Here is a 22,910-nt window from a genome sequence, read left to right on the forward strand (position 1 = left end):
CCAAACAGGTCAATTCTATTTACCTGACATGATATGTGACACTTACAATGCTTGTATTGTCTATAGCTGGTATATTTGTTGCACCTCCAGAAAAACGGTTGTAGCGATTGCTCTTGGTTGAGGTCATAATCTAGAACAGTCTTCTATTTTAAGTCCATTCCCTATTATGGAAAAACAAAACCATGAACAACACTTCTGTGTAAGTTACATAACTGGATAGTGATAAACTCTTTCAAGACACATAATAGCGACCTGACATTTTCAATTGAACAGAATACTCAGAAAACAAAAACGTGGACAGAAATCACCAAAAGCAAAGTGGGGGCAATTATATATAGGTATACAAATTATGGAAAATTATTCTTGTGGAAGGACTCTACATTTTGACTTATTCTTACAATGGGGTAACTTGTTTGCTTTGTGTCAATTTATAATGGACTAAACATAGACAGTAAATTAGAAAAATTCTGAACGGTCATCCCCATCATGGAACAACTCTCCATACTACATCAAACTTAAAAAATGTTTCCAGAATCCATACCACACAAACAAAATATAGTACCCCATCTGTTACCTTCTCAAAAAATCTCAACTGTAGTTTGTGACACTTCATGTCTAATTCAATGCCCACAAAAATGCCATTTGCCACATTTTAGCAAGAGATGTCAAATGCAGCCCTTGATTCTTTGCTTTCTATGGTAGCCTAGTAACCCAGAGATTGCCAGTTAAAATTCTAGAATAACAAATTGTGAAACTGAATTAAATTTGGCCATTTGTGTGCTAACATCAGAAAATGATCATAAAAACTGTCAGATTGTCATCAAATCCCACCTGATGCATTAAGGTCCTTCACTGACGAGAAGGGAACTTGCCATACGTGACATTATTTGCTTGATCTTAATGCCCTCGGGGCAACTAAGGATGGGGAATAAATATTGCTATGCCGGTGCTGCTCACATCCAAAGAACAAATCAAAAGGAAGAAGATTCAACTTCTGATTTGGGCTGGGAAGGGCAGCCAAAGAAATAGCTAGTTTGTGTGTATACACATGCATGACATAAAACGAATAGTACTGCCGAACACACTAAACATGGGAATTGCGTCTAATATTACACTAGAATTCTTTCTTGTCCTGTGCAAAATTTTAAGCACTAATCCAAACTACCTCTTTCAGAAAATAACTTACATTGTTTGTGCTTCAATAGTTATTGAATCATCTATTTGCTGGACCATTTTTGTTATTGTGGCTTTATAAATATTTACTAATCTTGTCAATTTTGATGTTTAAATCAGAACATTCATTCAAAAAAGGTTGAAATATCAAAATTGACTACTTGAAACGGAAATGCCCCAGCTTGTAAATTAAGGTAGTTTGTAGATCTGCATTTTATATTCCTAGAAGAGTTACAGATTGTAGTTCTCACTCATCACTTAAACATGCTACCTTTTCCCACCCCATCTGATGTGCTTTACATTAGTTCAATTCCATTCATTAAGGTAGGCCAGTTGCAGTTGATACTTCAAGTAATTTATAGTATTAAAGAAGTATTACATCTAGATAACAGTCAGTTATCGCTTAAAACGAAGACTATATTTTTTTTACAAAAGCAACAAAAGCAGGGAATCAATTCAGGATTTACATGAATTATAAAGTGTACGGTCTCCTGGAATATAAAGTTAGATTAAACCTAGGAACATACTTATTAGGTCAATTTTGTTAATTAACATATTACTAAATGTACACTGGTTCTAGACTAGCACAAGGATTTTAAATCACTTTTGCATTAGGAAAGTGCTGTTGCCAATGAGAGCCTCCGGAAATTAATTTTTGTGGTCTTGTGATTGGTTGTTGGATTGGGCATCTTCTGCTCTGGGAAAAATACGCAGAGCTAGTTCCGCATGCCTGTGCTCCTTTCAAGATACAAGATACCACGATGATACAAAGAGCCAATTCTGTATCAATTCCCGGACTGCCTGCCTGCCTTGCATCATGATGTGGGGTCAGCTCTGCATCAACAGACCTATAAACAGAAAGAACAGTGCTACACACTACTCACGATATAAATCAGAGAGAGTACAGCAGAGTTCATGTGTGTCACTCCGTGATGGATCAGGAGGTGGATGATGGATCAGATGAAAAAATCTCTACATGTACATGTGGTCCTGAAGGCTACAGACCTTGTGATTAAAATGCAAATGTTGAAGAGCATACACCATTAATCCAAATAGGATTTCATATTTCATGTGAAACTTTCAATTTTGGAAGGGGATAAAGAAAATTGGGTGGGGTGTAGAACAGGTTGTTGATCTGCTATCGCCCACTTTAAGCTCACGCTGAAGCCGCGGGTTCCACCCACTGTGTGAAACACTCAATATATTTTATTTGGAATCTGGAACTTTACTGAGGTCATAAACTTCCATTGCTCCCCCGTGATTAATCAAGAGCTTGTGCTATTGTAGAGAGCTGCTGGTGAGAGAGTGCAAGAGAGGATTTTGTTTAGTGAAACACAGACAGAAAATTGACAGTACAGCAGGAAGCCATTTAGCCCCTTGTTTTTGTGCCAGTTAGGAAGGAGATAGCCAGCCTAATCCCATTAGTTCAAGGTCCTGCAAGTTACAGCACTTCAAGTGCACATCCAAGTATTGCTTAAATTTGACGAGGGTTTCTGCCTCTCTACCTACCTCACCCTACCTGCCCTTTCAGGCAGTGGGTCCAGACCCCCAACACTCTACAGCTGAAAAATTGGTATTTTCCCAAGCGCACAAATTCCACTCAGACTTTTTTTTTTGGAATTTAGACACAAAGTCACCCAGGCAATTGTCTCATTCCACCAAAGATATAATACTTTCAAGGGCTGAGGCACTACAATCAAATAGCTAGACAATATTTTGCTACAAGGACTTGGAGTAGACAATTAAATCTGACAGATTTCACTTGGCAACAAATATTTATGAAAACAAAAAAATTCTCAGCTACATTTTTGGGAAAAAAAAATTCATAACTGATTTACATCTGTTCTTGCAATATTCGCCAGAGGATCTCTCATATGTTGCTAGTTGAAATTATAAACACTGAGCTCTTCCAAAATATCCAAACACTCCTCAAACTTTGCATTCCTTAGAAGGAATAATCCAGTCCAAGTTAGTTTTCTCAAGTGGCCCAATGCTTACATGATTCAAAGATGTTATTAAGTTCTAAAATATGTCTTTTAGTGGCATTTTCCAGTCTCCAACTTCACAAAAAATATTTGCATGTCAAAACCTATCATGGAGCTAAAGATGAATGAAGAACCTCTAGAATATCTTGTAAACCACATTCAATATCAGAGCAACTCGAGTTAAAACAAGTTCCACATGGTCCGCATCTGTGATTTTATTCTATGTTTGGGAAAGAATTATGGATGTTACTGAACTACTGGACTGGAGAAACAAATGTTAAGGGGTCCCTTGATAGCTAGACTAAGTGATAAGAGGCTGAACTATACAAATCCAGAAGGGTGCAAGTGAGATATCTGGTGTGTAATAACAAGCTTGCCTGGACAAGCTGTGTTAGCACCATGGTTATTAGAGTAGGGCAGAGGCTGAGTACACCATGACAAGTGGCTCACCTCCCATGCATTCAAAGTGTCTCCACCATCTAGAAGACTAAAATTAGGAGTGTGAGGCAATATTCACCATAAGCCTGGATGGGTGCAGCCAAGATGCTCAAGAATGACAAGTGAATGGTTAGTAGTCCAATGAGTAAGGGTCAAGAGTGCTGGTAATAAGCCTCATGGAATATATGAACTTGAAGGTGACTGGCAGGGAGGTATAAGAAAAATGGGAGAAAGCTAGGGTAATCAGGCGAGGATGATTGGGGGGCTTGAGGGAGCAGGGAAGAAGAAAAGGAAAGCTGCAAGAGTGGTCTCAATCTTAGAGACACGGAAATGCACAAACTCTTCACATTTGATGTTGACAGGAAGGTTGGAGGGAGCAGTCAAGGAGACAATTTATCATGATGAAAAGCAGTCATTGATACTCCTTGGTCTTCAGGATAACCATGGAATGATAGGAGGATTTTGCGAAAGAATATGGAACATCAAAATGCTTAATCTTGTTGAATCAATCTGGCTAATATTAGCCAGGCCAGCCACACACCAGGTGATCTAGAGTCTGTGCTCCATGGCTTTAAAGAAAGGCAAATAGGAAATGGACTGTGGAAACATGGCATAATACGAGTGAATTGGTGAGGGCATGGGCATCACTAGCAGAAGCGAGGGTGCAGTTGAGCAGGCCAACTGTGGGAATAGGAGGTTGTAGGCAAATAAAAACTATACTGGAAGCAAGCAAACAACTGGAAAAAAATTTCAGCACAGACTAGATGGACCCAAGGCCCTAGAATATTTTGTGATGCAAGTAAAAGATTGAAACACCTTTTAAATGTATTAATGAATACAAGTAATAAACTCGATACAAATTACTTTCTGTAAAACTACCTGTAACCCACTGGGCAGAATTTACTCCAAATTAATCTGAATGGAATGCTTTCAGTAGCTTTTCAAAAAACAAATCTTGCACAATGATTTTCAACTTGGTTCCTTTGTTATAATGGAAAGGAATTAAAATGATGAGGAGACACAGCATTTAATGTGGGCATACCTCGCCTAGTTCAGCATGCTATTTGAGAGTGTAGGCAGTGAGGCTCAGCATAGCCAAGATGTACCAGAACCTGTCCTCACCCTGTCTCTAAACACATATGCTTTCCAGTGGAGGGTCACTAGATGGCAGTCAGGCACAGATTATCCTAAAGAAGACTATTTAACAAAAATCCAACTAATCAGAATTACTTTGAGAATTGGAAGTCATTGTGTGTTGGCAAAGTCTATTTATATTGCTAGCATGCCAAAGGGAGCTTTGTTAAAAATTAGCACCTTGTGGTTTGATTGGGAATTGCAGAGACCAAGCATCCACTTAGCGCCAGTGGCTTTCATCTATGCCCTCAATAGTAGCATCACAAAGACTAGCAGTATAAACCCATGCAGTCCTAACAACCAACGCAGAGGTTTCAAAAGAACACAGCTGCTACAAGAAGGAAGGAATGTAACTACCTCTATACTGTTACCATCTAGAAGGACAAGGGCAGTAGATAGATGGGAACACCACCACCTGGAAGTTCTCGTCCAAGTCACTCACAATTCCAACTTGGAAATATATCACTGTTCCTTCACTGTCGCTGGCTCAAAATCCTAGAACTCCCTTCCTAACAGCACTGTGGGTGTACCTACACCACATGGACTGCTGCAGTTCAAGAAGGCAGCTCACCACCACCTTCTCGAGGGCAACTAGGGTTGGGCAATAAATACTGGCGATGCCCACATCCCATGAATGAATAAAAAAAAACATCCCACCGCTGGTAACATTGCTGGTGCAAAAGATAATATAGTACCAGCTCCAAGGTTTTTTTAACCTGACTGCTGCTTACACATTTGCAGTTGTTCTACAAAGCTAATTTGCATAGCTGCAAAGTAAAAAAGCTGACATGGAAATTGAATCTAGATGCCAGGTGCAAGCATTTCCTTCTAGTCTGCAGCAAACTCCAAAATATAAACAAGCCATTAGTTTCATTCTGAAGGTTATGCAGTACTGTGCAAATCACATGCCAGTGTGAAGATGCAAGTAAACTGACACACATCCCTGAATAAAAAGGGCTGCAATGCAGTCAACCGTTATAACATTATTTGGTGATTTAAACCATTTAAGCTCAGTGTGTATACTTTTAAAGGTCATCCTGATTTTTTGAGGCAGAGTTTTGTTTCTTTGGCTGGGGGTGGGGAAAGGGGAGGAGCACCATGGAATACAGGCAGAAACAGCTGGGACGTTCTTCTCAAAGTTACATTTGAGCTCAGAGACACAAGGTAACTAGCCAAATAAAAAGAAATGAACTGGGGGTTGGGGTGGGGTGGGGAATATATGACCTTATACTTGCATCATATGAATGGCTGTTCAGATTAAATGTGATAGGTTTCAGCCCACAACTGCAGCCTGACCCAATCAGAACTGTGAGTCAGTACCAAAATCAAGCTGACCTCCATTTACACAATTCAAAGACGGTAGGTATGACCTGCCCTTGACTAATAGCATGTATTCATTTACAGTTCTCCCTGGATGGTCCTAAATTACCAGAACAAATGTTAACCCTACAGTGACATGTCTTTTTGCCAAGATTAAAAGAAAAATAAATCAAAAATGCAATATTAATGTTCTATAATTCACAATTCTAAAGCATCTGTATAATTTAAAATTTTCAGCTAGTGTGCAACCATCATCAAGACCTTAATGGCAACAAGCACATCAAAACTGTTGCACTTCAGGATACCACATCTGTAAATCAAACAAATTTATGACTGGTAATTCAACAATAAGTGCTCTTTGCAGCCAAATGTCCATTGATTAAATGTGACCAATTGAATCAAGCTGCTTGTTAACTGTCATGAAGGATGAGTGATCAGGAGAAAAATGAAAAAATGGGTCATTTTTCCCCCAGAAATATCAATCATATTTATCAGATGTGTGCAAGATGATGACAGGTTTAGATAAGGTTGAGAAAACAAAAGCTGTTCCTATTAAGTTGATGGTACAAGGACTAGGGGGCACAGATTTAAGATTTTGGGTAAGGGCTATTGGGGAAGGGGGATATGATGAAGAACTTTTCTTTTAAAGTAGTGAGTGGTAATGACCTGGAACTCACTGCCTATGTAGGTGTAGAAGCAGAGGATGAATAATTTCAAAAGGAAACTGGATGGGCACTTGAGGAAAATAAACTTGCAGGGTCATGGGGATAGAGTGGGGGACCAATGGATTGCTCTACAGAGCACTGGCATAGATCCATGGGCCCAATGCCCTCCTCTGTGCTGGCACATGACTGTATGGGTGAGCAGCAAGTAATAACAAGCAAACAAATTGCTCAAATCATTTCCTCAGACATTGTTATCTGCCATTTCTCTTCCCTTAAGTGAGAGCATTCAAGTACAAATAACATAACACATAAAAAGAATGGATCAAGAGGAAATACAACTTTATCCATGAAAATGTTTAATTATTATTAGAACCATCTCCAGGAAGTTAACCCACCCCTCCTCAATAAGTCAACTGTTCTGGAGCTCGAGCTGAAAGTTCCACCTGAGCTTGGGCGGAGTTCTCCGCTGATTGATGATAAACGCATGTATGATAGCTGCATCAGGCGAGTTTCACCCTGCTCCTGTATAGCTATAACATCCACAGTGCACCAAACCAACCCATGTCACATGACTACCAGGTAGAGAAGAATGAGTAGTTCTAAAGTTGTGTGGCAGGCTCTTTTTCATTAAATAATGGGCTTGATGGCAGTAATAAAAACAGAAAATGCTGGAAATACTCAGCAGGTCAGGCAACAGCTGTAGAGGACAGAGTTGACATTTCAGGCCAATGACCTTTCATCGAGGGTATCAACCTGAAACATCAACTTTCTCTCTCTCTCCATGGATGCTGCCTAACCAGCAGAGTATTTCCAACATTTTGTTTTTATTTCAAATTTCCAGATTCCATAGTATTTTTCTTTTCAATTAGGTTGATGGCAGTGTTGGATTATACAGCTTTACTTTGTACAGAAAATGAAACATTGGAGCTGAGAAAATAAGTGCAAAACATTTATAAAAGCAACAAGTAAAACAATAAATAGCACATGACATAGTAAAACTGTTATTTGTAAAAAAAAAAGTTCAAACAAAAAAGGACATTGCTGCAACACTATAGCCCACAGTATCAACTCCAGAGAAACAGTAAATACCAATCAAATATTAGAAATTATATCACATGCTTAAAATGATTAAAAAAGGTCCTTACAGAAAATTATTTTGTTGGAAGCATAAGTAGTTCATGACAGTAACCATTAAGACATGTTAAAACAACATCATGCAAAAAGTGATCTCTCACCAGAGACAATTCAATATGCAAATGTATCTGATTTATTGTTTATCTTTAGGACAGCTCCCTATTGGTGACAGCATGGTTAAATCATTAACTTGCTCTGTGGTTGATCATTTTACCATTCAATGCCACAGCATGCCAGAGTGAATATTTGGACCATCCAGCCTACTTAACTGCACCAGATGGTTCCTCCATTGGCCCAAATGTTATGGTCAGTGGCAAAGGAACTGTGCTCACTCCTCATTATTCATTTTCTATAACAATGACTACACTTCAAAAAGTACTTCATTGGCTGTAAAGCTCTTTGAGGCACTAATTGGTCATGAAAAGTGCTACATAAATGCAAGTCTGTCTTTCTGCCTTTTACAGCTGCCCTTTGAGGATTATTGAGTGGCAACTTGCTGTCATCAGGCATCTGATCCAGTGCAGTGCCTGTTCAACTCATTCCTGGGATGAAGGGTTTATCTTATGAAGAAAGGTTGAACAGGTTAGGCCTATACCCATTGGAGTTTAGCAGAATGAGAGGTGATCTTATTGAAAGATACAAGAGCCTGAAGGTACTTGATAGGGTGGATACCAGGAAGATGTTTCCTCTTGTAGGGAGGATAGAACTCAGGGACACAGTTTAAGAATAAGAGGGCTACTCCTGCTCCTAATTCATATGTCTCCATTTTAAGACTGAGATGAGGAGAATTATTTTCTCTGAGGGTTATTAGTATGTGGAATTCTCTTCCCCAGAGAACACTGGAGGCTGGGTCATTAAATTTATTCAAGGCAGAGTTAGACAGATTTTTGGTAGACAAGGGGGTCAAGGGTTATGGGGGGGGGGCAAACAGGAGAGTGGAGTTGAGACCATGATCTTATTAAATGGCAGAGAAGGGCCAAATGGTCTACTCCTGCTAAGTTGGATGTTCCTATGCCGTCTGCAAGGAATCTGAGGCCCATGTGAGCAGAGAAAGCAACAGCCTGGTTCTTCAACCAGTTTGAAGTAGCCACACTAACACACTAAGATGCAAAACCAAGAAATGTAAACAAAAGTAATGTAATTATTATTAGAAGTCTTGTATTTTAAATAATGAAGGAATGAATCACCACACTCATAAAATTACATTTCCAGTGCCAGAGATTGTTTGGCAGTAAAGAAGACATCACACTGCTAGAAATGCACTTAAATCAGAATGCAGCAGTCCTTCATGCCCTTCCATGGATTTCAACACTGTCTCCCTCAGTGAGGTACCGGTATAGCACAGCATATGATCCTTGGGGGACACAGCATATAATAGAGCAGAGTAAATCAGATAGCAACTTCTGGGTCTCCACATTGAATTGCGCATGTGTGGGCTCTGGAAGTTGCTGTCCAATTTAATCCATAATAATGGCAAGTACTGATCGCCTCAGTGTTATTATTACTGCAAAATCAGTGCAGCTTTATATAGGTTGATGCAGGTTACAGTAAGCAACTTAAATGAGAGCAAAATACTGCAGATGCTGGAAATCTGAAACAAAAACAGAAAATGCTGGAAACACTCAGCAGGTCTGACAACATCTGTGGAGAGAGAAACAGAGTTGACGTTTTCAGTCCGTACGACCCTTCTTCAGAGCTGAAGAAGGGTCATATGGATTCGAAATATTAACTCTGTTTTTCTCTCCACAGATGCTGTCAGACCTGTTAAGTTTTTCCAGTATTTTCTGTTTTTGTTACAGTAAGCAACTTCACAGTTACAGTATCAAGTCTGACTTACTGATACTGTAAGTGGTTCTCTCTTCAGGTGCTGTCCCTCTCTCTCTTAAATCGGCCATCATCACCCCTCTACTCAAAAAAAACAACCCTTGACCCTAACGTCTTTGCAAGCTATCATCTCATCTCCTACCTCCCTTTCTTCTCCAAAGCCCTTTTTGTTGCCTCCTAAGTTGTGTTCCCATTTTTCCCAGAACTCCATTTTTGAATCCCTCCCACCAGGTTTCTGCCCCGCCACAGTACCAGAGCATTTCCTATCAAAGGCATGAATGGCGTCCTATGTGACTGTGACAAAGGTAAACTTTCCCTCCTCATCCTTCTTGACCTGTCTGTAGCCTTTGACACGGTTGACCACACCATCCTCCAACAACCCCTCTCCACTGTCACCTAGTTTGCTGGGACTGCTCTTACCTGGGTTCCATTCTTACCTATCTAATCATAGCCAGAGAATCAATTGTGATGGCTTCTCTTCCCACAACCACACTGTTACCTCTGGTGTCCCCCAAGGAGCTATCCTTGGGCCCTTCCTATTTCCAGTCTACTTGCTGTCACTCAGCAACATCATCCAAAGGCAAAGCATTAGTTTTTACTTGCACACTGATGACACCCAGCTCTTGACTCATCCACTGTTGCCAAATTATCAGATTCCTTATCTGACATCCAGTACTGCATGAGCAGAAAGTTCTTCCAATTTGAGAAGACTGAAGGCATTTTTTTCTGTCCATGTTCCAAACTCTGTTCCCGAGCTACAGACTCCATCCCTCGTCCTGGCAACAATCTGAGATTAGAAATGTCTGTAACCTGGATGTCACGTTGATCCAAAGATGAGCTTCTGAACTCATATTCGTGCCATTATTAAGACCACCTGTTTCCACCTCCTGACTTTCCATCACCTGACTTTGCCCCTATCTCGGTTCATCTGTCGTTGAAACCCTCATCCATGTCATCACTACCTCTAAACTTGACTATTTCATCGCACTCTGGCTGGTCTCCCACATTCTATTTCCCAGAAACATGAGGTCATCCAAAACACTGCTGCCTGTGACTTAACTCACAGCGTGTCCTGTTCTGCTATCACTCCTGTGCTCACTAACCTACACTGGCTGCAGGTGAAGCAATATCTTGATTTTAAAGTTCCCATGCTTATTTTCAAATCCCTCCACGGCCTTGGCTTTCCCCATCTCTGTAATCTTCACCAGCCATATTACCCATTAGATACCTACTTCTCTAGCTCTGGCCTCTTACGCATCCCCATTTTTAAACGCTCCACCATTGGTGACAGTTGTTTAAGCCCCAAGCTTCGGAATTCCCTGCCTACACCTCTCTACCTCACTTCACCCCTTTAAGACAGCCCTTAAAACCTTCCTCTTTAACCATGCTTTTGGTCATCTTGCATGTCTTGGTGTCATGTTTTGTTTAATAATGCTTCTGTTAGGAGCCATGGGATGAAGAGTCACTACATTAAAAGACACTGTGGAAGGTGTAGTTTTTGAAGCATAGTCAAATAGTGTTTGTTGACTTCTTTATAGGCAGAGAAAGTCATTGGAACCATGCCGAATTAAAAAGCCAAATTTTAAAACATTTCAGTACGCTAAAATGTTCAAATGTCAGCAAAATCCATACAAAAAAGTTCCATACATGATTGCATGCCAATCACGTTGCATATAGACAATAAACCACTTTTATCCATTTGCTTTCCAACTTGTTTTGCTGTCTAGCTGTCAGTTTAGGCTTGCTGTTAGTCTCTTAGGAACCAGGTACCCCACCCCCACCCCCACCATGCGTAAACTGAAATAATTTCACGCACAGTCACTTGTACACGCATCAGATGACTAATTAACTTTCAAAAAAAAATCCCTAGTCTGATCTTATCTTACTGTTGTTTGTTGTTGTTTGCTACACTTCGTAATCAGTTTCGTTTCAAAATGCAGAACTTAGGGCTAAAGAAGATATTCTGCCCATTTTGAGTCACAAGAAAAAGTGGATCAATTACAGCTTAACTATTCAATAAAATGGCACAGTTCGAAAAGTCAAAAACCTGTATATGAAAAAGGTAATACAAGGCAATACCAGCAAATTGACAGCCACCAATGTCATTTTGAAAAAAAAACATCCTCTTCGGCCTTTGTTAAAGAAAAAGGTGCCAATCACTGATCAGACATCACATTCGGGCCATCAGCTACTCTCTTACAAAAGCACATGGGAAAGTGAGTAAAGCTGGATAGAAGCGGGATTCATCCCTACTTCCTAGGTTTAGTAAACACTGGGATCCAGTTCAAAATATCTTTATGCAACTTTTGCTTCTTGGGGCAAGAAAGTTGAAAACATAATAACTGAAAGATGGAAGAGTTAGTGTAAAGCTAGCTAAAAAGACCATTTTTCCCCCATTTCCCACTCCAGGCAACCTTTCAGTCTGATTAAAACTGGCTATTTCAAAGACAATTCTCAGAAGTTTCCAGCGTCCATTCCAGGTTAATAGTCCTATAAACTCAATTTCACTACAAATCCTAACAGCTGATTAATATTCTTTCATTCCTTCAATCCTAGTTAAACTCAAACCCAGAGGTGATTGACTCATTGCACCACCCAGTAAGAGAAATTGAATAAATTCAAACAAAAGCAAGTTAGCACAGGTAAGGAGAAACAATTACATGTTGCAATTTACAGTACATAACTTTGAGAATCATCCCTCTGCTTTTAAGGTGCTTATTTGATATCAATTGTTGGGGAGGGAGCAACATTTTTGTGCTAGCTCCCTGGCTGGATTTTACAGGGCCCCACAGATTCGTCCCCCCTGTCCCCACCTGAGGCTAAAATGTCACAACCCCAATGGCTGCCCCATAGCAATTTAATGCTAGGAGCAACATTAACTGCTTTAACACAAGACTGCTGCCCCATCTTGGGAGGAAGTAATGCCTTAGAGAGCAGACAGCCGATTAAATGGGCAGCAGTTTTGTAGTCCCAGCAGTGCCTGCTGGGAGTGACGGCCACAGCTGGGATAACAGGTGATCCCACCATGCCCAGGAGCCCAGGAAAGTCCGAGTTCGGGGGGTCTCAATGAGAGGGGGTGGGGGGCCGGGTTCAAGAGGCTGTGGGGAGGATTGCCTGACACACAGCTAAAGCTTCTGGGCTTCTGGCATGGCAAAGGCCTCCCCCGCTACAGGTAAAATAGGGTGGGGGCAAGATGGGGCCCTTAAGCAGCCCTTTAAGGGCGTCAACAGGCCCAAGGATGAATAGGCTGCCCACACTTCCCTCTCACTCTGTAAAATTTCAGACAGGTTGAGGGCAGGCACGTAGGCTGTGGGGAGCCCACTTGTTGAACTTTACATGACCCCCCATCCCCCACCTTCAAACCGGCCCGCAACGAGTGTAAAATCCAGTCCCCGTGTTTAAATTGCTAAAGTACTTATTGTGGCAGCAGAAATCTAGACCCACACATTTATAGGGTCTGTAAAAAAAACAAAAAAACTGCGGATGCTGGAAATCCAAAACAAAAACAGAATTACCTGGAAAAACTCAGCAGGTCTGGCAGCATCGGCAGAGAAGAAATGAGTTGACGTTTCGAGTCCTCATGACCTTCGACAGAACTTGAGTTCGAGTCCAAGAAGGAGTTGAAATATAAGCTGGTTTAAGGTGTGTGTGTGGGGGGCGGAGAGATAGAGAGGTGGAGGGGGGGGTGTGGTTGTAGGGACAAACAAGCAGTGATAGAAGCAGATCATCAAAAGATGTCGACAATAGTACAATAGAACACAATTTAACACCTATGTGTTCTATTGTACTATTGTCGTTGACATCTTTTGATGATCTGCTTCTATCACTGCTTGTTTGTCCCTACAACCACACCCCCCCTCCACTTCTCTCTCTCTCTCTCTGTCCCCCCACCCCACTCCCCACACACCTTAAACCAGCTTATATTTCAACTCCTTCTTGGACTCGAACTCAAGTTCTGTCGAAGGGTCATGAGGACTCGAAACGTCAACTCTTTTCTTCTCCGCCGATGCTGCCAGACCTGCTGAGTTTTTCCAGGTAATTCTGTTTTTGTATAGGGTCTGTAACTCTGGGAGCAGAAAGAAGGTTAAACAAGGAAAGCGGACATGTGGTTATATTTTCCCACAATCTGAATTTAACAAGAGCTAGCTAATCTAAAAACCCCTAAGCTGAATTTGCAGATTGAAAATAAAATATATGAGCCACTGGATTAAATGTAATGTCTCGCAAACACAAATATCTTTATTTAAAAATGCAAATATATGCTTTATATACAGACTCAGAAAAGAAACAGCAGAATTGCAGTTTCAAAAAGAACATCACAATCACTTTAGGTTACTTTCTGCACACACCAGGCAATGATGGTTTGTTTTAAAAGACATAACTTTCATTTCACTTTGTGCTATAACACTGTTTAGAACACAAAACATTTGAATATGGAGGGAAAAAATTGGAACTTGTAGCCTTCTCCTTTCACTGACCAGGAAAAATCTGCCTCTCAATTATCTTTTTGCAAAAGCACTGAGCAGGTTCTCCCTTGCTCCCAAAGCAAAGCTTTTACACTTATCTGTTTGGAGGACCTGCTTTAAGTACTGACACACCTACTGAACCCCAAGTCCCAACTTCTGCAATACACTGGCAGCAACCCAAGGCACAGTGTTATTGCTGTATAAACTTTATTCATTAATACAATATAGAAGCTGAAATAATGCACAAGTAAGTTGTCAGATGCAGACGAACAGAAGCCCGAGAGTGTTAAGGACATTATACTTTAGGCACAACAATCTACAATTGTACTACTCATTTGATACTCAAATCTCCCTGATCTCAACACTGAACAGTTTTTTCCATGACTTACTATATCAGTTGTTTTACTCCAACCCTGATTCCTTATTCAGAATTCCAAAATTCCAGTCAAAATTAAAAGAGGAAGCAAAATAAAAAAGCAGCAAATTAAATGGATAAAGTTTGCTCCAAAGTAATACAAAACTGAATTAAACTAAATGATGTGATACAATCCGTTCTCCTATCCACCGTGTGGGAGAATGACCTCAGTCTTTAAACTAACTGTTCAGAGTGAATTCCAAGCATAAGGGCCACGGAATATCCAGATTCAAAAGCACTGAAATAAATTGCACACCTTTCAGATCGAGCAATAACAATAAATTTTACCCTTAACTATAAAACCTTAATTTCTGGAGAGAGTTAGACAAGAAAAGGCGTTATTGGGCTTAATCAGATTGAACTTGAAAAAGAAAATGTCTAAGAAACTTGCCATTTTTTCTCCTTTGAGTATTGCAGTCTGATGCATCATTGCAAAAAGAGGAAGTGCTGTGTAGAGAAAATTGTAAAATAGTCAACTTGCTTGAGAACAGAGAACTGATTACAAACTAATTATGCTTTCAAAATTGGACTTTAAAAAAAAAAGATGCAGCACAGCAAGTTTTGGCTCCGATTCCCCCGAACAAAAGCCTCCTTGCTCAAGAGTTCTTAAATCAATACTCAGATTCTCTTGTCTCGCTCGCTTTCTGCAACACAAGCCAGCACATGATCAAAACCACGTTACCTGCACAGAAATCCAGATTGCCACTTGATGCTTTTTTTAAGCATACATTGCAACAGTGCGGTTTTAAACGAAAAGATTTTTTTTTTAAAGTCTTAACTGCAAAGTAATGTCTTCTTCTGGTCTCGGAAGCAGTCAGCTTGCCAGTGATGCACATAGAAAGGCATGCAAGCTGACAGAATGTTATGCAAATGAAACGGGAAAAACCCAGACCTAGGCCAATAAGGATTGTCTGGCAGACACAAAAGATTACACCACTGTAGGCTTGACGTCACAAGCTCACAGAAACTCCAGAGGCTTAAACAAACCCTGTCAACAACTAACTTAAGGTGGCCCAAACTACGTTAAAAAAAAATTAATAAAAGCAAAATATTTGCGAAAGTTGGAAACCTGAGATAAAAACAGAAAATGCTGGAAATAAAAACAGAATTACCTGGAAAAACTCAGCAGGTCTGGCAGCATCGGCGGAGAAGAAGAGTTGACGTTTCGAGTCCTCATGACCCTTCGACAGAACTGAGGACTCGAAACGTCAACTCTTTTCTTCTCCGCCGATGCTGCCAGACCTGCTGAGTTTTTCCAGGTAATTCTGTTTTTGTTTTGGATTTCCAGCATCCGCAGTTTTTTTGTTTTTATGCTGGAAATATTCGGCAGGTCAGGCAGCATCAGTGAAGAGTTAGCGTTTCAGGTCAGTGACCTTTCATCAGAACTGAGAGATGTTACAGATGCAGGAGGTTTTTAAGAGCAGGGGGCGGGGGGAGCAGGCGATGAAGGATGGAAAAAGAACAAAAGAGAAGGTCCAGAATAGTATGGAATACAGGAGATTACATAATAAGAGTTGATGATGCAAGGCCAAAGGGAGTGGTAATGGGACAATTAAAGAAACAAAAGATTAAAGCAAAAAACTGCGGATGCTGGAAATCCAAAATAAAAATAAAAATACCTGGAAAAACTCAGCAGGTCTGGCAGCATCTGCGGAGAGGAACACAGTTAACGTTTTGAGTCCTTATGACTCTTCAACAGAACTAAGTAAAAATAGAAAAGAGGTGAAATATAAGCTGGTTTAAGGGGGTGTGGGGCAGGTAGAGCTGGATAGAGGGCCAGTGATAGGTGGAGATAGCCAAAAGATGTCATAGACAAAAGGACAAAGAGGTGTTGAAGGTGGTGATATTAGCTAAGGAATGTGCTAATTAAGGGTAGAAAGCAGGACGAGCAAGGTACAGATAACCCAAGTGGGGTTGGGGTGAAGGGAAGGGATCGAAATAGATTAAAAGGTAGAGATAAAACAATGGATGGAAATACATTTAAAAATAATGGAAATAGGTGGGAAAAGAAAAATCTATATAAATTATTGAAAAAAAAGGGGGGGGATCGGAAAGGGGGTGGGGATGGAGGAGAGAGTTCATGATCTAAAATTGTTGAACTCGATATTCAGTCCGGAAGGCTGTAAAGTGCCTAATCGGAAGATGAGGTGCTGTTCCTCCAGTTTGCGTTGAGCTTCACCAGAACAAAGCAGCAGGCCAAGGATGGACATGTGGGCATGAGAGCAGGGTGGAGTGTTGAAATGGCAAGCGACAGGGAGGTCTGGGTCATGCTTGCGGACAGACTGAAGGTGTTCTGCAAAGCAGTCACCCAGTCTGCGTTTGAAATAAAAATGTGTCTAGAGGAGGTGTGAATGACAGAATGATGAACAGCTGACATCTGAAAGCAAAAGCAGGAGTAAAATGAGAATAAAATTGAAACCCACAAAGGAAAAGGAAACAAAATGGGGGCTGGAGTTGTGACCTGAAAGTGTTCAGATCAACATTGATTCCGGAGGGGTGTGAAGTGTCTAGTCGAAAGATGAGGTGCTTACGTTGAGCTTTGTGTGAACACTTCACAATCTATAAGAACATAAGAAATAGGAACAGGAGTAGACCATTCGGCCCCTCGAGCCTGCTCCACCATTCAATAAGATCATGGCCGATCTTCTCGTGTTTCGATTTCCACGTTCCCATCTAACCCCAATTACCTTTAATTCCCTTGCCTAACAAGAATCTTTCTACCACTGCCTTAAAAATTTTCAGTGACCCTCCAACACCTTTAAGTCACACAACCTTCAGAAAAAAATTCTCCTCATCTCTGTCCTAAAAGGGCGACCCCTAATTTTAAAACAGTGCCCCCTAGTTCCAGGCTCACCCACAAAAGGAAACATCCTTTTGCTGTCTAAGTTGTCAAGGCCAATCAGGATCTTGTATACTTCAATCGAATCATCCCTCATTCTTCTAAACTCCAGTGGAAACAAGCTCAGTCTGTCCAACCTTTCCTCATAAGACAGCGCACTCATCCCAGGTATCAATCTAGTAAACTTCTTTTGAACCGCCTCCAATGCATTTACATCCTTCCTTAAATAAGGAGGCCAAAACTGCGTACAGTATTCAAGGTGCGGTCTCCCCATTGCCCTGTAAAACAGAAGTGTAACATCCTTACTTTTATGTTCAATCCCTCTTGGAATAAAGGATAGAATTCCATTAGCCTTCATAATTACTCGCTGTACCTGTTATACTAATTTATTGTGACTCATGTACTAGAACACCTAGATCCCTCTGCACTTCAGAATTATGCAGCCATTCTCCATATAAGTAATAATCTGCTTTTTTGTTCTTCAAAGTGAACAATTTCACATTTTCCCACAAAATACTCCATTTGCCAGATCTTTGCCCATTCACTCAACCTATCTATATCCATCTGCAACCTCCTCATGTCCTCTTCACAACATACTTTCCTACCTATCTTTGTGTCATCTACAAATTTAGCTACCATGTCTTCACCCCCCTCATCTAAATCGTAAAAAGTTAAGTCTCCAGTATAGAGCCCTGTCGACTCCACTCATCACATACTGCCAATCAGAAAAATACCCATTTATGCAAACCCTCTGCTTTCTGCCAGCCAGCCAATTTTCTATCCATACTAATATGTTACCCCCAAACTTTTACTTTCCGTAATAATCGTTGATGTTGTACCTTATCAAATGCCTTCTGGAAATCCAAGTTCAGTACATCTACAAGCTCCCCTTTATCCACTGTGCATGTTATTCCTTCAAAAAACTCCACAATAAATTGGTTAAACATAATTTTCCTTTCACAAAACCATGCCGACTCTTCCCAATTGCCTTGAGCTCTTCTAAGTGCCCAGCTACAACCTCCTTAATGACTGATTCCAATAACTTCCCCACGACAGATGTCAAGCTAACTGGCTTCTAGTTTCCTGTTTTCTGCCCCCCTCCCTTCTTGAATAGAGGAGTTATATTTACCACTTTCCAGTCTGATGGAACATGTTCTAGAGAATTTTGGAAAATTAATACCAGCGCATCGACTACCTCATTAGCCACCTCTTTTAAGACCCTAGGATGTAGTCCATCAGGACCCGCAGACTTGCCAGCCTGCAACTCCATCAATTTGCTCAGTACCATTTCCCTAGTGATTTCAATTTCACCAAGTTCCTTTCTCCCGTTTACCTCCTGATTTGCAGCTATTACTGGAATGTTTTTTGTACCCTCTATAGTGAACACAGAAGCAAAATATTTGCTCATTTCTTCCACCATATCCTTTTATCTACCTTTAACTCCCCATTGTCACTCCCTAGAGGACCAACACTCACTTTACTTACTCTTATCCTTTTTAAGTATCTGTAGAAACTCTTGCTTTCCATTTTTGAATTTCTAGCTAGCTTCCTCTCATACTCTAATTTCTTTCGCCTGATTAACCTTTTAGCCATTCTATGCTGTTCTTTATATTCTGTCAAATCATCTGTCCTGCCACTCATCTTTACGGAATTGTATGCTTTTTCCTTAAATTTGATGCTTTCCTTAACTTCTTTAGTTAACCACGAATGGTGATTCCTCCCCTTAGAATTTTTCTTTATAGCGGGAATGTACTTATTCTGAATATTCTGAAATATCACCTTATATGTCTGCCACTGCTTCTCTACTGATCTATCCTCTAGCCTGGTTTCCCAGTTCACTTCAGCTAGCTCAGCTTTCGTCCCCACACTACCTAGGGATGCCTTTTTTCTGAGGTCATTAATTAATCCTGTCATGTTACACAATACCAAGTCTAATATAACCTGCTCCCTGGTTGGTTCCAGAACATGCTACTCTAAAAAAACTCTCTCGAAAGCATTCTAAGAACTCCTCACCTAGGCTATTACTGCCAATCTGATTTTTCCAGATCATGTGTAGATTAAAATCACCCATGAATATTGTCATCCCTTTATCAAAAGCACACAATATTTTCTCTTAAATACTTTGTCTTACATTGCGGCTACTGTTAGGGGGCCTGTAGACCACTCCCACTAATGACTTTTTTCCCCTACTATTCCTCATCTCCACCCAAACCGATTCTACATCTTGATCTCCCGGATATTAAATCACAATATCAAAATCTCAGCCATTCCTAGCATAAGTAACTCAAGGAATGTGATGCAAAGTTTGACAAACTAATTTCCAAAGATGATAAATTATTCATTAGCATTTAATGAACAGAATAGCATACTGGGGCAGAATTAACAACAGTAAATAATTTCCCTATGGTACTGAGCATCTTTACAGTGGGAACCCACTTATTATGGAAAGAAAACAAATATTTGAAGTCATCCCTTCTCCTCCTCAACTTTTCCTGGTATTAAAACTTCAAATTACCACTAGTTTGTTACACCTAGATCCAGACCCAGACCAAAATATTTAGTGATGGTTATGTCTTGAGAGCATAACTGCATTGCCCAACATCATTAAATCTTACTGTTTGCACTTCATATAAACCATCTACCAGAATCAGCTCTTTTGTTTATAGACCAATGTAAACAGACCATTTTTAAAAAAAAAACCACAGATGAGCAATTCTGGCCAGGAATTGAACTTGATGTCTATATGTTTTGCAGCTTATTTTTCAACCTGGGTATCCTTAACAGTTCGGGAAAACTACAGTGCAGCTAAAACAACAATCTTATTCTCTCATATATAAGGTTTCAAATGCGGACAATGGTCTACCCACAGAGGACAGTAAATGTCTTAAACAAAGTTAATCTGGATAGTCTCAATCCAGCATTGCATCCACATGACTAAACCACAGCCTGACAATCTCTCAGAAATTATAAGGATATTAGTTAGCTGGGGATGTGAAGAAATTCTCACTTAGCAGTAGGTGATGTTTCTCTGAGTTAGTCTTAGGATATATTTTTAGGCAAAATAAATGAAAGTTTGAGGCATTTTCAACATTCTGTTTAGGCTCCCAGAGAGTAGATCTGAAATAGCTACAGATGACTGCCAAACTTATTTAAAATCAGTGTACCACCAGTGCTTTTCTTTCTTTTTGGAAGGCATTTGGGAGAAAGATGCGCTTCTAAGTCACTCACCTACATTCTCAGGACCCACAAAAGTTGGCTTTCTGCCACTGTCAACACATGAAGTTCATTTATTTTGGTATGAAGGTATACCATCAGTAGTGGTGCCTGGTGACCCACACAATATCAATGCCTTGTCAAGAAGATATAATAATGTCTATAATGTTATTGGAAATTACTTTAGAATAGAGTTCTAGTGGTGTCTGTGTCTGTGCCTTAATTGGATTCAAGCCAGCTGGTCTAGAGGCTTTAAAACAAAAACAGAATTACCTGGAAAAACTCAGCAGGTCTGGCAGCATCGGCGGAGAAGAAAAGAGTTGACGTTTCGAGTCCTCATGACCCTTCAACAGAACTTGAGTGAATCCAAGAAAGGGGTGAAATAGAAGCTGGTTTAAGGTGTGTGTGTGGTGGTGGGGGGGGGGGGGGGGGGGGGGGGGGGGGGGGGGGGGGGGGGGGGGCAGTTGAGTTGGGGGAGAGAAGTGGAGGGGGTTGGTGTGGTTGTAGGGACAAACAAGCAGTAATAGATAGAAGCAGATCATCAAAAGATGTCACAGACAACAGAACAAAAGAATACATAGGTGTTAAAGTTGGTGATATTATCTAAACGAATGTGCTAATTAAGAATGGATGGTAGGGCACTCAAGGTATAGCTCTAGTGGGGGTGGGGGGGAGCATAAAAGATTTAAAAATAATGGAAATAGGTGGGAAAAGAAAAATCTATATAATTTATTGGAAAAAACAAAAGGAAGGGGGAAGAAACAGAAAGAGGGTGGGGATGGAGGAGGGAGCTCTAGAGCTAAAGTTGTTGAATTCAATATTCAGTCCCGAAGGCTGTAAAGTGCCTAGTCGGAAGATGAGGTGTTGTTCCTCCAGTTTGCGTTGGGCTTCACTGGAACAATGCAGCAAGCCAAGGACAGACATGTGGGCAAGAGAGCAGGGTGGAGTGTTAAAATGGCAAGCGACAGGGAGGTTTGGGTCATTCTTGCGGACAGACCGCAGGTGTTCTGCAAAGTGGTCGCCCAGTTTACGTTTGGCCTCTCCAATGTAGAGGAACACCTGCAGTCTGTCCGCAAGAATGACCCAAACCTCCCTGTCGCTTGCCATTTTAACACTCCACCCTGCTCTCTTGCCCACATGTCTGTCCTTGGCTTGCTGCATTGTTCCAGTGAAGCCCAACGCAAACTGGAGGAACAACACCTCATCTTCCGACTAGGCACTTTACAGCCTTCGGGACTGAATATTGAATTCAACAACTTTAGCTCTTGAGCTCCCTCCTCCATCCCCACCCTCTTTCTGTTTCTTCCCCCTTCCTTTTGTTTTTTCCAATAAATTATATAGATTTTTCTTTTCCCACCTATTTCCATTATTTTTAAATCTTTTATGCTCCCCCCCACCCCCACTAGAGCTATACCTTGAGTGCCCTACCATCCATTCTTAATTAGCACATTCGTTTAGATAATATCACCAACTTTAACACCTATGTGTTCTTTTGTTCTGTTGTCTGTGACATCTTTTGATGATCTGTTTCTATCTATCACTGCTTGTTTGTCCCTACAACCACACCAACCCCCTCCACTTCCCCACACACACACACACACACACACACACACACACACACACACACACCTTAAACCAGCTTCTATTTCACCCCTTTCTTGGATTCACTCAAGTTCTGTCGAAGGGTCATGAGGACTCAAAACGTCAACTCTTTTCTCCTCCGCCGATGCTGCCAGACCTGCTGAGTTTTTCCAGGTAATTCTGTTTTTGTTTTGGATTTTCAGCATCTGCAGTTTTTTTGTTTTTAGGTCTAGAGGCTTTGATGTATAGAAGAGAAGTAGGTTTGAAATGTTAATTAGGCAAATTACAAGGTGAAGTGTAATGGGGAAAATTAGTATTTTAAAATAAAGTATTCAAAAGAATGGGTGAAATATCACACCTAGCCAGAGGAAGCCAAACAATGTGTTTGCTTTTTCCAAAGCTTACTAATAAAATTGGTGTTATGAAAGGGTTTTATTGTTAGAAAAGGTAAAGTTCAAAAAACCAAGTGATACAATGAGAATTTTCATTCAAAGAGGAAAATATGTATAAAGGAAGAGAAGGTTATTGGTAGAAGGTAGAGGGATTCTAAGATCTAAAGCCTCCAGCCTGTAAACCTCAAGCTGCTGTCTGGGAGGACCGAGGGCTGAAAAAGAAAACTCATTTTGAATGCGACTGTCCCGAGTGTGCCTGTTTGCCAGGGGTTTGTTTAAATGTATGTGTTTTACTATTGCCTTAACGGAGGTGTAACTGAGAGTCAGGTTA

At 40.6% G+C, this 22,910-nt stretch overlaps 1 protein-coding gene across 6 annotated transcripts in view; it reads right to left on the reverse strand.

Moving 5' to 3' along the window:
* traf7 (TNF receptor-associated factor 7) overlaps window positions 1–22,910 on the reverse strand; it is a 69,188-nt gene that overhangs the window by 37,682 nt on the left and 8,596 nt on the right. The window contains exons 1-3 of one of the 6 annotated variants that reach the window (XM_041206538.1): window positions 15,237–15,385; window positions 14,946–15,001; window positions 24–161 (exon numbers count right to left, since the gene is read on the reverse strand). In XM_041206538.1, coding sequence (XP_041062472.1) covers window positions 24–127 — 104 coding nt within the window. In that variant the 5' untranslated portion in view covers window positions 128–161; window positions 14,946–15,001; window positions 15,237–15,385. Of the gene's footprint in view, window positions 1–23; window positions 163–14,945; window positions 15,002–15,236; window positions 15,386–22,910 lie in introns of those variants that run through there. The other 5 variants (XM_041206536.1, XM_041206539.1, XM_041206537.1 and 2 more) reach the window with 5 other exon arrangements.

The sequence above is a fragment of the Carcharodon carcharias genome, chromosome 15 (assembly GCF_017639515.1).
Source record: "Carcharodon carcharias isolate sCarCar2 chromosome 15, sCarCar2.pri, whole genome shotgun sequence".
NCBI lineage: Eukaryota > Metazoa > Chordata > Chondrichthyes > Lamniformes > Lamnidae > Carcharodon > Carcharodon carcharias.